The sequence below is a fragment of the Micropterus dolomieu genome, linkage group LG23 (assembly GCF_021292245.1).
Source record: "Micropterus dolomieu isolate WLL.071019.BEF.003 ecotype Adirondacks linkage group LG23, ASM2129224v1, whole genome shotgun sequence".
NCBI classification, from domain to species: domain Eukaryota; kingdom Metazoa; phylum Chordata; class Actinopteri; order Centrarchiformes; family Centrarchidae; genus Micropterus; species Micropterus dolomieu.
Genome location: NC_060172.1, coordinates 21139121 through 21161200, shown reverse-complemented (window position 1 = coordinate 21161200; position 22080 = coordinate 21139121). Strand labels below are relative to the sequence as shown.

The 22080-nt window shown below is 40.0% G+C and overlaps 2 protein-coding genes across 2 annotated transcripts in view; one reads left to right on the top strand and one right to left on the bottom strand.

The window, feature by feature from the left end:
* Positions 1–18164, top strand: part of mtus2a (microtubule associated tumor suppressor candidate 2a) — a 32091-nt gene extending 13927 nt beyond the window's left edge. Inside the window, exons 4-15 of the mRNA XM_046040808.1 lie at positions 4194–4362; positions 7937–8035; positions 10708–10895; positions 10973–11098; positions 12394–12460; positions 12997–13211; positions 13313–13418; positions 13518–13591; positions 13679–13777; positions 13907–14026; positions 14158–14258; positions 14378–18164. Coding sequence (XP_045896764.1) covers positions 4194–4362; positions 7937–8035; positions 10708–10895; positions 10973–11098; positions 12394–12460; positions 12997–13211; positions 13313–13418; positions 13518–13591; positions 13679–13777; positions 13907–14026; positions 14158–14258; positions 14378–14807 — 1794 coding nt within the window. The 3' untranslated portion in view covers positions 14808–18164. The remainder of the gene's footprint in view (positions 1–4193; positions 4363–7936; positions 8036–10707; positions 10896–10972; positions 11099–12393; positions 12461–12996; positions 13212–13312; positions 13419–13517; positions 13592–13678; positions 13778–13906; positions 14027–14157; positions 14259–14377) is intronic.
* Positions 18087–22042, bottom strand: stoml3b (stomatin (EPB72)-like 3b). Its single transcript, XM_046040718.1, has 7 exons — positions 21925–22042; positions 20702–20805; positions 20513–20585; positions 20278–20360; positions 19969–20172; positions 19382–19516; positions 18087–19231 (listed from the first exon to the last, which is right to left on the bottom strand). Exons 1-7 carry the CDS (start codon positions 21986–21988, stop codon positions 19043–19045), a joined length of 852 nt encoding a protein of 283 aa, XP_045896674.1. The 5' UTR covers positions 21989–22042; the 3' UTR covers positions 18087–19042.
* Between the last annotated feature and the right edge of the window lie 38 nt (positions 22043–22080).

Here is a 22080-nt window from a genome sequence, read left to right as displayed (position 1 = left end):
ACAATCTTGAAGCTTACTTACACACTTCTTCAGTCTTCTGTATTGAACTGTGCCGAATGAAGCTGACATCTGTGCAATCTCTGTCCAATTAAACCGGCACAATTACGTTTAGACTTCAAAATCAACCAAACTTACACAAAACATACACAAATGCAGTATTGACTGATTTAATTACTTGTTACTTTGTCAATTATGATTTTACCAGCAAAATATTTGATTAGCTTTTAAAATATGATGCATTTCTATCAGCAAAACTACCCGGTATATAATCATAAAGTAACGGTACCTCCACCTTGACAAGCTACAATATTAAATAATAATTAAATAATGTGATATACAATGTTATCACTCTTAAAGAGGGCAATCTGTGTAATGCTTTTTTCTGTGTACTTCAACCGCTTTTAAATGATAATACTCTTGTACTGTTACTTAAGTGCAATTTTGAATGCAGGACTTGTATTGTTTTACATTGTGGAATTGCTGCTTTATTAAAATGCCTACAAAACATCAATAAATTAGGAACTATATAACTTCCTCATCTCTCTACATCAAACCCACCACCCAGCTGTCTCCTAAATATCCCAATGATTCCATTCATAACAGTTGCTGCTGGGGTTTTTTTAAGCATACAAAACAATTTAAAGTATTGACGTATTTCCATGGGGCAACACATTTTTGAAGAATAAGAGCTATTTCTTTGGCATGTCAGCACTGCAAGCTGTGCACCTGGATGTATGCTACTTGCTCTGTAATCAACCTGGATGGACTACACCACGATCAATTCCTTCAGGACAGCAGGAGAGTTTCTTTTGCAGAATATGAATGTGCTGATTTAGCAGACAAGCACAGAACCGTTCATGCAGCAGTGAAATGAAACACCTCCGAGGTCTGAATTTTTACAATGAAATTAAAACTGGCACTCATGCAAGTGACATATTGCTCCATTGCCATTTTCAATATATGCATTCTCACCACTCTGAGAATATGCAGGGTATGCTTCAATATCCTCCTTGTGTTCAGTGTATAGGACTGAGATTTAAGAGTCAGCATTATTCTACTGCATTAGTTTTGCTATGAGGTGCAAGCTGCTCCAATAAAATTGCCTCCCACTGTGCTGGAAAAACCTGCTGTCTTTTGTTCTCAGCCGTTTGTATTTGCTCACGGCCCCTTTTTAATATCTTCTAAATTTTCATCCATCATCATAAGCTTGCCCACTGGCTCCACCACAGCACCATCCTTTTATTCCTCTTCGTCGCTCTTTTTACATCCTTTTGTTTGCTTCATCTTGATCCCGCACAGCCAGTCTCTTCCTTCCTTCTTCCTATCCTCCTCACGCTCTGCTATCCATCATCGGCTGCCACTTTGCCAATCAGTGATGCAAATCAGCTTGCTTTTACCGTTACTGAAATATATCCCTTTTTCTCTCTTTCTCCAAGCCCCTGAATTCCACCCTGCTTTTAATCATTCACAGCATTCCTCAATATTGTATCTCTACCCGACGACATCATTTACTCATCCTCTCTCTGTTCTGTGCTCTGGGAATTTGCTCGTACATGCTCGACCTATGATTAATAAGCACAACTCGGTTCATATCAAGTAGTTCATTGATCTGTGCCAAACCAGAAAATGGAGCACTAGTCGAGGCATTTAAGGTTAATGCAGACGATTTTCTTTCATTTAAAACAAAATAATTTTATCTGTTATTTACAAATGTAGTTTTTAAAGACCCTAACTTGTGGACGTCCTCACATAGAGGACGTTGACAGCTGTAATTGTAACAGCACTGCAGTGCTCTGTCCAAGATCAAATCTGGCCTGGATACACGGCCCATGCCCTAGACTGGTTAATGAGGAGGAAATATGGTAACAGCCTCACTAATCAACTCCTGGAGGAGCTCTTGGATGACAAATGAGGCTTTGGGAACTGAGCATCACTAGTACATGGTGAAATCACTAACACTTCCTTCATAATTATCGGTCTTCCCTCTGCCAGCCTGCCAGCCCTCACTTACACTGCCTACCATAATACAAAATCCCAGCCACCCTCTCCATTCATGCTTCACCCTTCTCCCCTCTGGCTGCAGATACAGACTGCTGCTCTACAAAAAAGTATGCCTTACAGTTTAGTACCCTGCGCCTCTAAGGGCGTAAAACTCACAGACATGTTCATGATGCCACTCTGTCTAATATGTGTAGATATGTGTACAATGGGTAGTTTGTGTATTATTCATGTTGAAGGTGCTCTTAGTACTGTGAAAACAAATTTCCTCTACTGAGGATATTAAAGAATTAATAATGTAATAATGTGAGGAGCAGCACATGACACAGCATTGAGAAATTATACATAAAGGCATTCGTACTGTATGTACTTTTGAGCATTTGTATTTTTATGTGTATTTTTCCATTTTTACCAGTCAAATGTGAGCAAATTTAATTTCCATTCTGTTCATTTTTGTATCGTGGACTATCTAAAGCAACCACTGTAACATTGTTTGTGAACTTTTCAAAACATAGCACAGACAATAATAACCCAATGTAGTTTTCATTGTGCCAAAAACGTATTGTCAGGACTAACTGATAAATTTCCATGTACCCTGGTATATTCTATGTTAATACAGTAATATATTGTGTTACACACATACTGTATTATATTGTTAGTAACACAACACTACTCTATCAACCTCAGGTCTGTTATGACCCTAAAAACATTTCAGATACAACAGGAAAAACACATTACTGTTAACAATAGTGACTCTTTGACACCACAAAAAAAATGATGATAAATAGAGGAACACAAGGAACTTGAGGGCTCACCTGAATAAAATGAATGGACTAGGTGTGTATGCACAATTTGCTCCCTGGTTTCTATAAACCATGGTATGGGTTTATAGCCATACATATATGTTTATGTGTTGCACTACTATATCTCGTCTGTCATTTTGGAAGTAAATTAGCAGAAAATGTTGGATTTTATAATATGTGCGCCAACATTGCTTGCCTGGCTACATTATTATTACATTATTTTTCTTTCTTTTTCAAGAATTGTCAAACTGATTAGGGTATGTTTATGTGTTTTCTTAAAATAAAAAATATATTCTCAGAAGAAATGTATATGTTTGCATAGAGTTTGCAACTCTGCTTTTTAAGCAACCTAATGAGTTAGTGTCAGACCAACTCCCCACTTACTATTTACATCAACACTGGTATAATGCAGCTAATGTTGAAGTGTGTTTATAAGGGGCTCAGTGTGTGTGTGTGTGTGTGTGTTTTGTGTTTCTGCACTTGTTTGTATACTCACAGGGAGGCAGAACACTTTGGTCACCAAAATAATCTACACCAGTGCCAACGTTGCTCCTCTGAACGGATAAGGTTCCCTGCAGTGAGCTATTCTAATCTAGAGAGGGGCTGTGCTCTAACATAAGACAGTGCAGACCAAAAGAAACTCTTGATATCTATATTTTCACATCGCTGTATTTTGTTGTTGTTATTGTTGTTTGTTTGTTTTGTTTTTTGCCATCACATTTTTTAAAATGTACTGATCTCTGAGGATGCGAGTTGTGCTGGGCTTCTTGCATTACAAGTAGCTTTACATTAAATTGTTTATCCCTGCTTGTCACATGAAGAAGGTGAAGCAGTGCACACAGTTTGTTCTGTGATTATTAATTAGGAATGGGGAGATGAGCAGGATATATGCAGTGTGTAAGACAGTTTGATTGCAAGTATGTAAACTATCCTCTAGTAATTTTATAGATTATAGCTGTACTATAGGCCAGGATTAGCAATAACCATTGTGCTAATGTGTGAATATTTTCTTGTTTGTGCATGTGCACAAGCTTTGAAGTGTCGCTGTGTAAACATGTGTATCGGACTGCTGTGTGTGTGTGTATGTGTGTTTGTGTGTGTGAGTGTGTGTGTGTGTGTGTGTTTGTGTGTGTGTTAACGGGATAAGTGCGCCGCTCCAGGTTAACAAAAAATGATTGAGTGGGGCAGCAGCGTAAGCCATTTCTCACTCCAGTGAACCTAAATTCAGACACATGACAGCCCTATCATAAAGTAGAAAAACCAAAATGTGATTGGAAAAGGAGCAATTCAGATGTAGCAAATCAGAAAGGAAACTCTGATCATATATCCTAACATAACTACTATAAATTAAAAAGCATATAAACATATAAACAAAATGTAATTCTGTGTATTCCAGGTCTGAGTGTGAGTGAGGAGCCTCCTCTTCACCGAGTGACCACCGGCCCTCTGTCAACAGATCCCCAAAGAGGGGTACCATGTCGCAGCAACAGCCTCCAGCCGCCCTCTACCCCAGCCCTGCCCCGGCGATACCTGCCTGCCCAGCCAAGAAGCTCCCCTGGGGGTCAGTCAAAGTTTTTGTAGGAGAGCAGAGATTGATTTTTGGTTCCATTACAGAAATTACGTGTTTTATAAAAACACTGAGAATTAAAAATATTATATAAGAGTTTGCAGTAATTAATTAATAATAATTAATAATTAAATACTGAATGTCATATTAATGCTTTTCCAAAAAAAGATAGAAAATACTATGATATTTTCTTCAACTACTATATTCAGTCAAAACCAACAAACTGAAAGATTCTAATCAACCAGAAACTGTGAATGAACAGATTGTGTTCTATAAGTCACATATGTGGTGAACAATGTAATTACCAGTGTAACATACATGATGTTTATTATTGTGTATGCACTGGGGTTCAGAAGCAGAGGAATATTTAGCATTCTAAAATGTCAGTAGTAACAGGTTTTATATACGGGAATCAAAGAGCGACACTGTTAAGTACTCTGCACAAATGTTAAATATTTGTATAGCGAGAAACCCATGGTAGAAGGGGCATACAGTGTTCTCACTGTAACAATGTATCTTTTCATCGGATTTTCTCTGCCTCCATATAATGTAGCACCTACCTAAGTACAAGCTCCTGCTTTCAGGGGCTGTTGAAAGTCATTTTGGGAAATACTGGAAGCCGCTTCACACTTCACCACACTTCACTTCACTTACAAGATCACTCACAGAATGTTTTGAGCTGTGTTAGAGATATCCAAGGGTGGAATTGCCTTTCAAGTGTTCCTTTCATCCATTTTTTCCAGTGTACTCTTGTTCATGATGACAGCATTTTCTCATGTCCTAGAAAACGTTAAAATACCAAGTCCAAAGAGCTTAAAATAGCCTTTTAGCTCTTAAAACTATGGTGAAATACCACAAAGCACAAACACCACACATTTAACATGTTCACTGCTAATAAATGAACTTGTTAGGTCACACCTGTCCTGGTTGACGGTGCTGATGCGGTCTGTTCAGAAGTGAAGAAAAGCACCGGTAGCGATGCTTTTCACACACAGTTGTATTTTTCACACATGGAAATTAACACCAGAATTCTTGTAGTATCACACTTCTCTCACTCACACTTTAAAGACACGCATGTCTTTAAACTTTTACAGTGGTTGAGTGAATAAAAGACACAGAACTCTGACATCTTTGCTGTAGTGTGAACAGCTTATCTCAAAACCAAACACAAAAACTTACTGGGGCAAAATGCATTTTACACAGCAAAACAATGTAGACATAAATGTAGTATTTTTTTTCCCAGCCAGGTCTGTGTGCTAGGAATGCAGACAGTGTAGTCGCTGTGAGAAAATATCTCTCACCCTGTGTTTCTGTGGGCCAGAGCTGATTTTAAATGTGTTGTAAATTATTAATGAAGAAATACCTGAGGAGCTCTTGTCAAACTGTACGTCATGCACAGACAGTACTTTTTAAATTATTTCTGTGCAGAGTGTGAAGCTCCTTGAGCTGGAAAAACGTGTTTACATATTTGCTTCTACTAGTCAGAGTTTAGCAACATTTGAATCAAAATGTGTTTGCTTGTGATATCGGCACTAGTCAATCAAATCTGATCACACCACACACACACACACAGCCCTGATGAAACAGATTCATTTTTTAATGGTAAACTCCTGCTAGAGACTGCTAAAAGTTTTTCAGGGGCTTAAATACTCAACACACTTTAGTAGGCATGCTATCACAGCAAAATACAAATACAAATACAAAACTGCACAGAGGAAAGCTGGCAATGGAAACTGCAGCAGTGCTATCCTAGACAGTTGCACATCTGACCCCTTGATTATTGACAAGCCCTTGTTCATCTAAGGGCTTTTCTCATTTCCCTATTTTGTGCCTCCTCGATCCTCAATCATCCACCTGTGACCTGGAAATTGATCTCGGAGTCAAGGAGTCAAGGAGTCAGGGAGGTACAAACTGAGAAATCAGAAAGGCGTTAAGTTTAATTTTGACCCCAGATATGTTGACCTCTAGGAGGTGTGTCTCATGGCATTCCGACAGGTTCACAGGTCACGATGAATTGCCATCAAATTTCATACATAGCATTCTTATCAGCCTCAGCTGTAGCCTGCTGTGTTTGGGACTAATTAGCAAATGTAAACATGCTTACAATGTAAACAGCCTGAACTAAGATGGCAAAACATTTTAAATATCATACCTGCTTAACATCATCATGTTAGCATTGTCACTGTGGGCATGTTAGCATGCTGATCTTCATGTCGATGTTAACATTTAGCTCAAAGCACTACTGGATACAACCTCCGTTTGCGTTGCTGTAGCCTCTTTGTATTCTTACATTATCCAGCACTCAACCAGCTGTTTCACTGTTTTGACTACTTTCAAGGCTACTTTGAATCTGCATTATATCAAAATATTGTTTGTTCACAATTTTCTACTGTAGTCCAGTAATTGTGAGCAAAATAGTTTTAGAGTTGCAGGAAGGCATGTTAATTAACGTATTACTTCTGATAGAGGCTATACTGCTTCCCCATGCTTTGTCTTTGTTTTAACAGCTAGGCTAAACACATCACAGCTACACACACACACAGAAAAAATGTATATTGATGTTCTCACCTAACTCCTACTAGGAGTATTTGGGAGCGTGTAAAGAAGACTTTACATTCCAACTTTAAATACAAGTTCTAGACAGTCTTACTGGGTTTTAGTAACAATGTGTGTGTGTGTGTGTGTGTGTGTGTGAGTCTGGTGTTCACTTGGCAGTAATGAGTCACTCTGAGAGCCATGTTTGCATAATACACACACACACACACACACACACACACACACACACACACAGTCTCTGCAGGCCTGAAGTATCTCTCTAGGGTTTTGGGGGGATTTGTTCAGGATCAGAGGCTTCTCTCCCATTACAGGTCTAATTAGTATCTTTTTGAGGCCTCTCTCCTCTCTGCTTTACAACAGATTTCTTGCTAACCTCCTGAGACCTACTTCCTTATTCACTATCATCTGTTTGTTTCCCTACAGTTTCTTTTCTCCCCACCTTTAACGATTCTGAGCTCCTGGTTAAAGTACCTCACATTCACTGTTTCAAATCCAGCTACTTTCTTCACTCCTACACACCTCGCAGACTCTGTGACAGAGTTTACTGATTGTTGTCTGTCTTGGCTGCATAGTGTGCAATGTCACAGAGAGCAGGGAGATGATGGGCACATCTCCCCTCATACACTCTGCTTCGCTTTGACCCAGAGTCCCGTGGGGCATAGTTATACCACGCAGCAGGGGGGAGGTAGCTGGAGATGAAAGCAGGAGGGTAACAGAAAGATTGAAAAAAGTTAGGAGAGGGGAAAAATCTGAAAATAAATGGAAAAGAGGAAAAAGGGAGAGAGTGAAATGTCAATAGGGAAGGATGGTTAGATTGATGCTTGTGTGTGTATGTGTGAGGAAGTTTGACAGAAAGCCATAAAGTTAAAGAAATGTCAGGGGGCTTTTTAACATGTTACTGCTGCATTTAATTAGTCATCTATTATATTGGCCTGAATGTCACAGTGTGCTATTCTGATTAAAGTAAGCCAAACAATGACCACCGATTGGTTGTATCCTTGTTGACTGACAGTTGGCAGGAAGGAGTTTCAGCGGAGTTTAGAGGTCACCCGTTCTCTCCCATCCTCCCCAAAGAGGCTGGCAGTGGTTCCTCCCAAACCTCAGTCCCCAGGTGAGTCTTTTCCTTCGTTTCCAAACACAAAATGCACGTTACATTAAGTTAATGATAGTAGTGCAACTGTCACCCAAAGACAATGCAAAGTTCATCAATTGGGTAGAACGTAATCTCACACACACAGGATCAAGGTCCCAACAATATGCCTTTGTCACAGCAGACATTTTAAGTTGTCAAAGAGGGTGTTACTTATTACATGAATAATGATACCATTCTATTCAAGTGTCTCAGTATGTCAGCATGTACATTAGCAGAGCCCTAGACCTAGAACAACTGAAGAGGAAGCAGTCGTAACATATGTTATCAATTAAACCTGTGCTTTTTCTACAGTGATAAGTCAAAATATCAGCTCTGAAAAGGCTTCCTCTTTCAGTCACAAGGATTGTCCATTAGGCCTCACCTAATTTCATTGTCTTGGCTCTCTGTGGCTCCCTAATCCTCCTCTCGAGACAACCTGATAGTCTACCTTCCCAAACCTTTTCCAGAAACGGTCCTCACCTCTTTTTAATCCACTCACACCCAGAAGTGGCTTGCATCCATTTCAAATATCCCGTGCTGGTTGTGCACACCTTGAAAGGGAGATTCACAATGCTTAGCACTTTCTTCTATGTTGTGATTTGATTTGATCCATGCAGTCAGGACTTTTCTTCCTCTTGGCTCTGCAGTGGTAAAATAATTTTCCTACAGGATTGCAGAGGGCTTCCTCATCATTCCTTGCAGAGTTGACACATATCTCCTCAGGCTAAACCTTTCTCTTTGCTCTCTTCACTATATTCACTAAAGTGTTACTGTTACTGTACACCCTTCTTTTTACAACATCACCTCCCACACAGTCACAAAATAATAAAAAAAAAAAAAAGGTCTTCTCTCTGATTTTCAGCACTGTAGCTTTCCTGTTGTTTACTAGGTTTTAAAAATACTGTCAGTTTGTTGCTCCCACTTGAAGCTGCTCTGGACAATGTGCCAGCAAAATGAGTTGAAATGTGCCATGTGTTGTAAATGAAAATGCAATTTACCTCGTGAATAACCCGACCTCACCACCTTTAACCAAAGAACACACACACATACGCATACAAGGTCTGTCATTACTGTTTCTCATTGTTTTTTGCATTCATTATTCCTCCTCCATCAACCCCTTTTGCTATCATCTGCATGCTGCCGCCACACTAAGCCACATAAATCCATTTAGTATTCATTCAACTCTCCCTAACCTTTCAGGTAGAACCTACAGATGTGTGTGTGTGTGTGTGTGTGTGTGTGTGTGTGTGTGTGTGTGTGTGTGAGCATGCGCACGCGTATGTGTGTGTGTGCCTGCAAAAAAGGAATACATCATTTACATAAGACTTCTAGTCGCTTTCAAAGAAGGGGAATCTTAATGTGCCTTCAAGGCAAAGACACTGATGAAAATGTAATATTGAAATATTAGCAGATTTGCACAGTTTTAGAAACAAAGCCTAGATTTCCCTGAAAACACATCTACCTTTTTTTTAATTTTTTTTTATTTAGTTATCTATTCAATGATGTATTTGCACAAATACATTTGCAAGTTTAGATATGTTTAATTTACACTTTTAGCTCTTCACTTTTCTCTAAATTGGTCTTAAACGTCTATCACTATTATAATCATTCAGTGTCTTTAGGTACCTACCCCCACCCTATTGAATTATTTGTCTCTCCACTCTCTTCTCTCATTTACCTGTGGCCAAGAGCACTCCCCTCATTTCATTCCCCCCACCTCTCTCTAACCAATCTTTTACTCATTACCTGGGACCCTGCACCCCAAGCCCAGCCTCTCGTTGTCATGGAGACCGCTCCTCATGCTTCAGTAGGCCTGAATGATATGGTTGAGACAGGTGATGTGGAGCTGCAGTGATTTCGTTATTGTGTGTGTGTGTGTGTGTGTGTGTGTGTACTGTGTAGACATTCACACACACAGGCCCGTCTGTCAGTCTGTGTGAGTAAATTTAAAAAACAATTTCCTCTATCTGAGTCACACTGCGTTCTGATGCTTTGTATTTTCACAGGCTAGTATGTGTTCACATTACATTACAAGGTGACTCATATAGAGTCTAATCAGACTGCGTGTACGTCAGTTGAAGCTTAATGCTTGTGCCCCAAGAAAAAATGGCTGTCACATGTTTGTCTGGCCTTTAAATTGCCTTCATCATTAATGGATCAAGCCTTTACTTAAATATGCCATATGTTTAACCACAAACACATTACAAACAAATGCACTTATGCCAGAATAACAGTATATATAATTGCATGCTGCAGCTCAATCATTCCTTCATACTGATCACATTGATTATAGGGTTAGGTGGCCCATCATAAGGAGCACCAAACTGGGAATTATCTCAAGGCTTCCTCTGTAGAAGACATTCAATTATAGCTTACTATAATTTATCATGTGAACACAGTCATTAGGAATAGGTCAGGTCAAATCTCCTCTGATTTAATACTCATCAACATCATTATAATAGATAGATGTGTCCTTGTTAGATTTAAGAATTGGTCCATGACTAATTAATGACATATGTAAGGTATCATACTGTAAATATCATTAGAATATTTCTATATTTAAATGTACAGTGTTTTCCACATGCTCATGCAGACTCATTTCCAACTTAATTTGAATTTTCTATATTTGTTTTTGTTCTCTCTCCCTACAGTCCAGTCTGGGAAGCGGCCCGCAGCAGCAGTGCAAGGGTCAGCTCCCCCCGGGTCCCCTCGCCGCGTGGCCCCCCTGAGGCTGCAGCAGGAACAGCAAGAGAGCCTGCAGAGAGAGAAAGAGGAGGCTCAACAAAGAGAGAGGGAGAGGCAAGCAAAGGAAAGGGAAAAAGAAGAACAAAGGGAGGAGGTGAGTTGTTGGAGGAGATGTGCTGCAACCACATGGAGTTTGCACTATTCTGTTGTATTTTATTCTTTGTCACTTAGGTTCAGAGGCTGCAGGGATGCTGTGAGCAGCAGGAGAGGCAGCTGAGAGCTCTCAGAGAAGAACTGAAGAAGACTTCCTTGGGTCTGGAAGCATTCATTATCACCACTCAGCATTACTGCCTCAAGGTAGCCAGCTTTTAAATACAATACATACACCCAAAAAATTCACATTGTCATACGCCATAATAATGCTATGGCAGTATATACATATATACAGAGTCAATTTCCAATGCCTAAAATGGCAAATTAATCAGTGGTGGACAACATCATGTCTATTTCCCCCACTGTACAACCTCTGATTAACAGGAATAATGTGTGATCCAATGTAGCTGGACAACAGAGCCCAGACTGTAAAAAACAAATGCTCACACACACGTGAACCCAAGAACACATACAGTATTTAACACCATGAGGTGAGATTCACAGCATGGTCCATGAGCAGCACGATGAGCAAGCGTGATTGTGACTGTGGGAAGGGTCCTCCAGAGTTCAGTGTGTCACTGAGCTGGTTTCATCCAGCTCTCTGTGTCTGATGGAATGATTTAGCCTCTGGGGTGCTATAGCAGTAATACCTATGACTGTTGGGGGACTGTCTGACTTCTTTATGATCATTGTCTGAGTGCTGCAATCACTGGCCCACAGTACAGATATAGCTACTGAAGAAGTCAGGAATGATGGGCCTATTTGAGTAGGTTTGAGCTCCCTCTGGTGGCAGCAGTCAGACACAATAGCTATAGTATAGCTTTGGATCAACAGCATCATGCTCTAAACATGTATGCATGTGTGTGCTTTGAGTTGTGAATGTTTATTCAATAAGCTGCATCTGAAGTAGTGTTTTAATCAAGCAGCTCATGCAGGTTAAATTCAGTTGAAGCAACATGTCCAGGATAATGTCTATACAGTAGGCCTATGTCTACAGATATCAACCTCTGGTTTCTTATTTTCTTTTTTAAGGCTACTAGTGATTAGCTTATAGTGTTAGTGAACATTAATTTACGGAATCATTGTGAACAAGATGAAAGAAAAGGCACGTTTCTCTAACTTGCTACCTGTTGTTAGCCACACTAGCACGCGGCTCTAAAAGTTTGTACTTTCTTTAATGACGAAGAAACTGCTAAACTAATACATTCCTCCTCAGCCTCCCTCAACTATACTTTGTATTTTGTGTAAATTATCAAATGTTAGCATGCTAACATACTTAACTAAGATGATGTATATGATAAACGTTACCTGCTAAACATCAACATGTTAGCATTTGTCGCATTGTGAGCATGTTAGCATGCTGACATTAGCATTTAGCTCAAAGCAACACTCTTCCTAAGCATGAACCTTACATAGCTGCAAGCATGTCTGTAGGAATTAATCGTATACATTGTACTTGTAACCTGCACTGTCAAAATGTTTATATTTCAAATTTTCAGAATAAAACTACAGAAGAAAATCAAAGGAAACTGTCATTGGAAATGCAGAAGATCAGAGAGGAAATGGGTGAGTGAATTTGATGAAAACAAAATTAAATCAGGGAACAGATACGACTTTTTCACAGCAGACATTTTGACTAATAACTATAGAAAAAGCACAGGTGTTACTAATAACTTTAACAATGGCTCTCTTCCCAGTAAGCCATGAGTCAGCATGCACAATAGCAGGACTCTGAAACCAAAATTCAGACAATTCAGACATCTTTATTTTATTATTTACACCTCTTTCGTCCTGTGATATCAAAAAGTCTTCTGTTAAAAAGGCCTATTTGTTCTAAAAAGTTTGAAAGATTGAGGGGAATACCTTTTCATTCTGTTGTTTATTTTAAAGAGATTAATAAATCATATTTTGAATGAAAAACAATAAATAAATGCCATATAATTTGCCCCACATTAAAGTTAAGAAAAGTGAACTTGAATGTTTAAATTTTATATGGCTAAAATGAAAGATAATTAACCCTGACCCCAGTTTATACATAAATGTATTCTGCACTATCTGACAAGATAACATCATAGTAGTACACACTGTACTTTCGTACACAGCATCCAACTCAACCCGATGGGAGAGACTCCAGCGGGAAAAGACCGCGCTGGAGGTGGCGTTTGAACGGGAGCTCCAGGAACTGCAGCTGCAGCAGGAAGCGGAGCTAGCTGCTGTGGAAGAGGGGCTTAGGAAGTGTCACTCAGCAGAGGCAGAACACCTGAAGGCAGAGCATCGGTCAGAGATGGAGGAGCTGAGGACTCAGCAACAGGAACAGGTGAGCGAAAGGCATTGTGGTGTCTGTTTTATGTCAGCTTTGATAAGATCTTGTCTCTCACATGAAATCTAATCAGTCATTAAAGTGTGTGTATGTGATAGGTGGAAGAAATGACAGTCAACCACCAGGCAGCCATTCAGGAGCTCAGAGACATGCATAACATCACCATGGCAACACTGCATGAGGAGCACGCCCGTACCATGAGAGGTATGATTTTAGACCTTATTAAAAAAATACAATATGACACCAGCACTGCTATAAACAACCTCAACTCTCTTTTTTTATTGTCTCTGAACCTGTGTGTAGACTTAAGGAAAGCGCATGAGCAGCAGAAGATACTTCTAGAGGAGGATTTTGAGAAACTCAGGCTTTCTCTGCAGGTATGAATCCATGAATTGGTTGCTGCACACTAATATGTACTGAGCCGATGTATGTCATTGTGTTGGTGTGTGTGGATTCTTGTTCAGGATCAAGTGGATACTCTCACATTTCAAAACCAGACTCTGAGGGACAAAGCCAAACGCTTTGAGGAGGCTTTGAGGAGGGGTACAGAGGAACAGATAGTTGTGAGTTTTAGCTACACTCAAGCAAATAATAGCTTTGAATCACTGGAAATACATGTGCCATCTTTCTAAAGCCCAAGTCACTCTCTGTCTTGCTTTTATTTGTGAACGTGCACATGTGTCCTGTAACAGGATGCTTTGGCTCCGTACCAGCACATTGAGCAAGATCTGAAGAGCTTGAAGGAGGTTGTGGAAATGAAGAACCAGCAGATACACCAACAGGAGAAGAAGATCTCTGATCTGGAGAAAGTGGTAGGCTCAAATAAGCCATCACAACTCCCGTCTCCACCACCACCACTACACAAACACACCGAAATGCACACTGGCCTGGATACACGTCTGGTGAATGAAAAATTGCATTGTGGTTGTGTTCTACTTTTGAGCAGGCCCAAAAGAACGTGTTCCTTGAGGAGAGGGTCCAGGTTCTGCAGCAGCAGAATGAAGATCTGAAGGCTCGTATTCAAATGAACCTAGCCCTATCCAGGTGAGACACATTCATCATCATCATCAATAATGCCGTTATTTTCGTCATTGACAGTAAATCTCTACTTTATACTCACTGTTCATGTAGTATGTACTAATTTAGCTTCCTCTGTATGGCAGGCAACTATCCGAGGAGAATGCCAACCTCCATGAGTCCGTTGAGAAGGAGAGCACTGAGAAGAAGCGGCTGAGTCGGAACAACGAGGAGCTTCTGTGGCGCCTCCAGACTAGCCCCCTCATGTCCCCGGCCTCCTCCCCACTGCACCGCTCCTTCTCCACCTCCCCGGTCCCCTCATCCCAATTCTTCTCCTCCTCACCTGTAGCAGGGTGCGACTCCCCCACTCACTACCACGGCTGTACACAGCAGGCTCAATACTCCTCCCCGTCCCACAGAGCTGCCACCAATCAAAATCTCTCCCCGGGACCAGCCACACCCACTCACAGGGCGGCGAGCAATCAGAATTACTCCCCTGGGCCGGCCACGCCCACACACAGAGTGTCAGCCAATCGCTGTAACTCAGCCGCTTGTCTCAGCTCTTTGCAGAGATAATTTCACACCTTTCTCTCTCTCTCTCGCTGTTCTTTTTCTGGCTCACCCTGTTACTTTTCCTTCATTCTCCTCCCTCCTCCTCTCTTTTTGAATGTGAATGGCACGGAAGTACGTGTTGGAGAAAAACAAGGGCTGTGGTCTCCAGTCATCACTGGACAAACTGGACAGACAGAGGTTACAGATTCTTAAAGTCAAGCGTCCACAGATGGTGGTGTCCATCATGTGAAACACAACACACATAAAATAACATGCTGCAGTGGGAAATGGATGTAGACGACTGAAGCTCAGCTTGTATAAATACAGAGTCTTGAAATGCAGACTGTATATACTGTATGATAGTAGCACAGATAGTGTCGACATGTAGTGAAAACTCCCTGCATGGGTAGTCATGAGTCCCACACAGACAGAAACAGTACAGATGGAAAGTAGCACACTCTTGTCACCAGAACACAATACTCTGATGTGTTAAAAACACGGCCATGCCCTTGATAAAATAAGCTATATCCACTCTCATTGGGATCAGATTCTCATAGTCCATTAAGTTTTAAAAGTTGAGTTGCAATTCTTAGTCATGAACTGAATCAGCTTTCAACTGATGTTTTTTTAATCTGGAAAAATCCCTTACAAAGCGCCTTATACTCTGTCCTGCCGTCTCACCAGCAGAGACCAACCAACATTTTATTTTACAAAGGACTTTGGATAAAAATAATTAGTTAATGTTTTTTCAGCCTCCTCAAGGTGTATTTAACATTTTGTAATTAGTCCAATGCTGATAATTTTAGTTGTGTGGGACAAGCCTACCTGGAACCCCAGCCATTTTACCTGCAACATACAGAGAACATAATGTTCAAACCTTGCCAGGTCTTCCTACAGCACCTCCCCACATGAGCTACTCTTCACTTTCGGGATCCCTCAGGTCAACTTGCAAAAACTGTTTCTGCCATTTTGTATTTACCTCAGCGGGAATGTGCAGTCTGTTGTGTCTGTAGCACAACAGCAACAACAGCAACAACAACAACAACAACAACAACAACAACACAGCTACCAGGGAGCTCAAAGCTAAGGGGGAAACCCAACACAGGATTAGCTGTTTTAAATGTGGATTTCTTTCAAATGTGATGCTTTTATCTAATTCATTTGTTACATGTATTTTGCTACTTAAGCAAGCATGTACTGTGGAAGTCTTCCAGTCTTAATGTGAAACTTTATTATTGCTGTGATCTGTCTGATTTATTGAGCTTGAGGTGTGAAGGAAATGAATGATGTTGTTAACTTGTGGAATGTGTGATGGACCCCCAGGAGAAAGGGGAAATACTGCAGATCCCTTAATCTGTTGTCATCACACATACTGTGCATGGGTGGTGTTCAGGGGACTGTCTTATTATATGATATGAGTCTATAAGCTATGTAGATTATTAAAAAAACACAGGTTATCCCCCTGTTTACCCCTTTGTGAGTGACCTGTGTCACAAGGATTAGTGTAACCCCGTCTGAACCTGTGTTGACCTCTTCATAACCTCTTCTGATGTGTTTTGGGTTGTTTATCTGAATGACTTTTTATCCTTAAAGTATTATGTTCAATCTTTTGCAAGCTACACTGAATTCTCAGTGCGCAAGAATATATTATTCAGGGAATTATTTTCTAAATTTAGATTAGAAATACTTTCAATTTTCTTTTGTATAGCTTCTCTACAGAACATTATACACTGTTAAGATATTTCCCGAGATAATTTTCCACTTATATAAAATACAACTTAGAAACCAATCTTTGGTATATAAAAATGAGAATTATTTTATAGCATAGGTATGTCATAGCTGCCTCATGTACTGTACTGGACTGTCACCCTCAGGGTCCCAATCTTTCATCTGGCTTTGAACAAGTCAACATTGTATAAACAAATCTCAGTGATGAACTCGCACATTAAAAAAACAAAGCTACAGCTGTTCAGACCACAACCGTAAAAATAAGCCGCTTTACATAAACAAGGCCAGAGAGAAGGGTGTGAGGGTAAGTCTGTATTGTCTGTTGACAGCTACAGAAACATTGCTAATGGACTAATGTAATATTGTTAAAGTTAAGTAGATGCATGGGGGTGGGGGGTAATATCGGGGGCCTTGAAATTCAGCGCCCCCTGATCACGTCTTTCAGTTAAATTACAGGTTGAGTAAATGTAACCTTTTACCAGCATGTAAAGGATGACGTTTCTGGGTTGCCAGTTTTTTTAGTAATAGACTTTTAAGTAGATCTTTAATTGCGATACCAGCACTTTTGATGGTCGTGAAAAAGTAAAAATGATTCTTTTGTGGATCTTCAACATGTTTTGTATGATACATTCACAGGGTTAAATGCTCTTAAACAACAGAATGTCAGCAAAGGATTTGAGAAGTGTATCTCAATTCTCACTTATTTTATACATACACTGATGATTTTGAGAATGTCTTTGCGTAATGATCAAGAATATACCAGTCAGAAAGTCACTGTGTTTTCAAATGTTTAAGATCACAGTTCACCTACGTCATTGAATGATTCTTCAGGGTCCTCCTAAAGGTCACTTCAGGTGCAAACAAAAAATACAGTCTATAAGGATGCAACAAAAGCTATTGTTTACAAATGACAGCGTAAAGTTACCGATTTCATCTTAAATGAATATTTCACCTTTGAACAGAACATGATTTCTAAACAATGAACTGGCATTGTAATGACCCTTCAATGTGTCCTGTGGACATCTGTGTCTCACGCGCTGAATGTCAAAAATGTAATGACTGCATTTTATACAAGTAATTCATGTGATTTTGTTTAATATAGAAGGACCTATTGTCTGACCACTATGTAGCAGCCATTCAATATGTAGCACTTGGTTGAGCCTCCCCACAACAAACATGGATAATTGATTTAATTCGTTAGGGATTGAAACATCCATGTTAATGTTTATATGCTGTTGTAGCAAATGTTTTCATGGCCTGTCAACTTTGAACTTTAGAATTTGAATTTTTGGAGGTAAGCTATACAATTACCCATATGGATTTGGTCCAGAGACAAAGTTTACAGAGTTTGTTTATTCTGGCACTGATTGTATGTTTGAATGTAAATACATTTACAACATGAGTTGTGTCTTAGTGCACCATAAAAAAAAAAATTAATAGAAGCATGTTTTTTCTGTCTTTGCTGTTTCTCGCTCTCCTTTTCTCTTCTTTTACCTCTCTGCGTCTGTAATGGTCAAAATGTAACTGTAGAGTAGGAGGCCTAGAGGATGAGGAATGATAGTTCAACATGTAATGTATACACAGTATGTTGATGGTTTTATTTGTACTTTTTGGGGAAGAACACACTATTAAAAAAACATCCAAGAAATGTCACATGCATGTCCATGTTTCATTTAAGGATAAGTCCTTCTCTCCTCTTAAGTTTAAGAGTGTTTAACTGACATGCTTTCTGGATACAAGTAGTTGTCCTACTGTAGTTAACAACATTCTGTAGATGTTCAGGACTGGTTTTGATCACAAGCATCAAAGTATACGTGGACAAAACGACCATGTTTAGAGGTTGCTGATATTGGTCTTTCTGATATCAAATATCCTGCTGCATGCTAAACCTTCGGTCTTTCTTTCTTGTCATAACCTACAACAACAAAAACCATAATAAATCTTAATAGATGGAAAATGTTGGATTTCTTAAGTGTCCTTTTGCCACTGCGTATTTCAAAAGTGTGACCTAAAGCCAAGGGAGTGTTTTATTCAGGTGAAGAGATAAAATCACTAACATGTTCTATTACAGTTCAGTTACATGACAAAACATAAACTAATAGCTAACAGAAGCTTTGCAAAATGTATGACTGAGATTAAAACCTCACCAGTTAGATTGAAAAATTTGACATTTAATGTAACAAAATATGCAACTGATCAACATTACATCATATAATTCTGTGAATGAGGCACTTTATTATATAATTTTAATGACAAATGACAGCAGTTACATAAGACAGTTTGTCAAAGACATGTAAACGATGCGGACTACACTGAACTTCATCTGCATCACATTGGTTAGCAGGTCTGGCCTGATCACAGCTTGGATATACATAAACCATAAAGGTGTTTCCGACTGTCAGGAGAGAAATGTCAACCATACATCAACAGCATCATCTTGCATGCTGAAGGAGCCACAGAAATGTGACCCTGCTCCCATCCAATTTCTGTTCTACTCAACAGCGACTTTAGAGGATCAGCAAACTGAGCTATCACTTCCGTATGAAGTGAGATATGATATCCATGGGCAGGGGGAAGATAATGGTGGAGTTCTTCTCCGCTGCGATGGTGTTGAGAGTCTGCAGGTAGCGAAGCTGCAGGGCTGACGGGGACTCTGCGATGACGAGGGACGCCTCCTTCAGGGCACGAGATGCATTCATCTCACCCTCTGCTGCAATCACCTGCACGTAGGTCAACAAAGAGAGATAAGGGTAGCCCACAATAAATGGCCTAAAAGTAAACACCAGAAAATAATGCAAATGTTCTCTCATAATAAATATTAAATGTGTGTGCACAGGTTTATGGCACATGCATTTGTTACATGGTCTGACCTTGGCTCTGGCCTCCCGTGCAGCCTCTGCTTCAGCCGCCATGGCTCTCTGCAGCTGATGTGGCAGCTTCACATCTTTAATCTCCACACGCTCCACCTTGATGCCCCAGTTGTCTGTGGCTTCATCGAGGCTGCTCTGGAAAAAGACAGAAAGAGGAAGAATTTACATCCATACCATCCACAGAGGAAACTCACTCATAAATCTGTCCATTAGAGATGAAAAATCAAGGGAACCAAGCCAAACCAGATGTCTTTCACAATTCTTGCAAATGTGATTGAAGGATGGGGCCGTGCTTTAAGAGACACGTTCAGCAAACAGCGAAACACCAAATTAACATGCTTTTGGGGCCAGAGACGTCTCAGATCCCAGTGGTGTAGAATACACCTCTTATAAAATGGATCATGCCGTCCAGTCAGTAATAATTATCTAAAAACAAATTCTAAAAATCTATTTAAACCACATCACAACTTTCTAATATCATTGAATGGTGAATGCATTTTATTTTGCTGGTGCATTCAAGCATGAAATGAAATATGCTCTAGTTTCAAAGTTCTTTTTCACTTTAAATGTTTTTTTATATTCTGTACCTGCATGCTGTGAGCGATGCCCTCACGGTCAGACAAGAGCTCAGACAGGTTCTTAGTCCCCAGGACATTTCTGAGGGTGGTCTGTGCCAGCAGACGGGTGGAGAAGTCAGCATTAGACACGTTGGCCACAGAGGCGATGGGGTCACTGACCCGGAAGTACACCACTCCGTCCACACAAACTGTAACTGAGTCCTTGGTCAGGATCTAGAAATACATGGCAGATTATGTGTGTGTGTTTGTGTGTGAGTGCAGATATTTACTGTAAACGTTTTATAAGGCTGCAAAAAAGACAGTTTTGTGTTTCTCTACCTCTTGTGGTGGGATGTCAAATGAAACTGTTCTCAGATCTACTTTCACAAAGGAGTCAGTGCACGGCAGGATAAAGAAAATCCCTGTGGACAAACAAGTAAGAGCATGGATTTTCAGTAAAAGAAATGACATTGGTTTCTTGCATGAATCTGATATTAACCTTTTTCTTTTAACCACAAATGATATCGCCAATCCAAGATTTTTTTTTTCAAACTGAAATTGTTAGTGTTGCTACCTGGTCCTTTAGCCTTCCTGTCTGTAATGCGTCCCAGTCTGAAGATGACGGCGCGCTCATACTCCTGAACAATCTGCAACACCGGCAGGAAGACCACAGCACAAGCTCAATTCACATTCACATTTGCTATGAAGGAAATAGGGCTTTCTGCTCTTTAACTAACTGTGGTGACTTGGTGAGTTCACTCACCTTCAGACAAAACCAGATGGTGATGGGGAAGAGGAAAACTGTGAAGATGCCAGAGACTATGACGATGAACCAACCAATGCATCCCAAAGACCCTGTCCGTTCAGCTAGAGAGAGAGAGAGAGAAAGAGATATGAACAGGTGTGCATCAAGAAAAAACATCTGAGCACTCCAGCTCAGCCTTGGATAAATAAAAGTGTAATTAAAACTGTCCTTAAATTCATGATAAAATATTATTTTTAACTGCTGTTAATGGATTGTAACTAGTTCACACATTTCCTGTGTCCTGCTATCATTAAAAGCAACATTACTCTCTCTTTTGTGGTGAAACCACAGGCAATAGTTTCCTGTTGTGCAATGAATGGATATCACCACACAATATGTTCACATAATGTAGCATTATTGCACATTACAGAACCTTGTAAATTCTCTTCCATTGTTTCACAAGAATTATGATAGTACCGGGAATGGGAATGCATAAGTTTATGCGGATAATATAATCGTAACTTACACTGTGCCAATTTTCATTGAAAGAGAAATTCTAACTGGGTCTGTGCACAAATAATCTCTTTATGATCTGTGCGCCCAATTCATTATTTATTCATTTGTGCTGTATCATCAACAAATATGACTGAAAATGGAAGCACGCACATGGTGTGTACACAGCTGACTGTCAAATGATCCCATGCCACAAGTTGGTCATAACAAAGACCTGAAAAAACGATTATGCTGTAACACCTCTGATATTCAAATAAGCCGTTATAGGCAAGCAAATTAAGGAACATTTACACACAAGCCAAACGCAGCTGTGTAACATGACCTTTCCTTGTTCACTTGACTCCACAGAGCAGGGATGCAGAAACACACGCGAATGAAGGGAGACACTCAACAGCCACATGCTTTAATGACTCTTTATCTCAGTGACGTGTGAGTTCTGTCTCTATGACAATGGGAGTTCTACTTTGCCCTAGCCTCTGTGGCTGTTTTCTACCTGCACAGGTGAGCTCCTACGTATATGACATGCATAATACGCTCAAAACAACCAGAACAATATAATGACGATGCAAATTCAACATGGAACTCGTGGTTCAGGGAAAAGTAAACAACACTGTTGATTTAAGCCTTAAACCAAGTCTGGTAATATTTTACTTTTTATAACCACAAACCCCTATTGTAATATTAAAGCTCAGAAGAAAAGACAGTAAAGGAAATGTGGTTTATCTCACATATTAAATCTTCTTTACTCATTCCTCTTCTCTTCTGGCTTTCCATTTGGTCCTCCATTTCCATGTGCTGGTTGAAGCTGAGACGGGAGGTGTGTTGAGAGGGTTTGTTGAAGTGAATCTTCTCAGGAGGGAGTGACCCAGCCTTTTAAAGCTGTA

What these genes read in the sequence shown, in the direction of transcription:
- stoml3b (XM_046040718.1), bottom strand. Translation starts at nt 21,988, where the DNA reads ATGGAAATGGAGGACCAAATGGAAAGCCAGAAGAGAAGAGGAATGAGT. An exon ending in CCATCTGGTTTTGTCTGAAG is followed by an intron (nt 20,586 to 20,701) that starts GTGAGTGAACTC and finishes CCGGTGTTGCAG; the next exon opens with ATTGTTCAGGAGTATGAGCG. An exon ending in CAGGAAGGCTAAAGGACCAG is followed by an intron (nt 20,361 to 20,512) that starts GTAGCAACACTA and finishes GTTTGTCCACAG; the next exon opens with GGATTTTCTTTATCCTGCCG.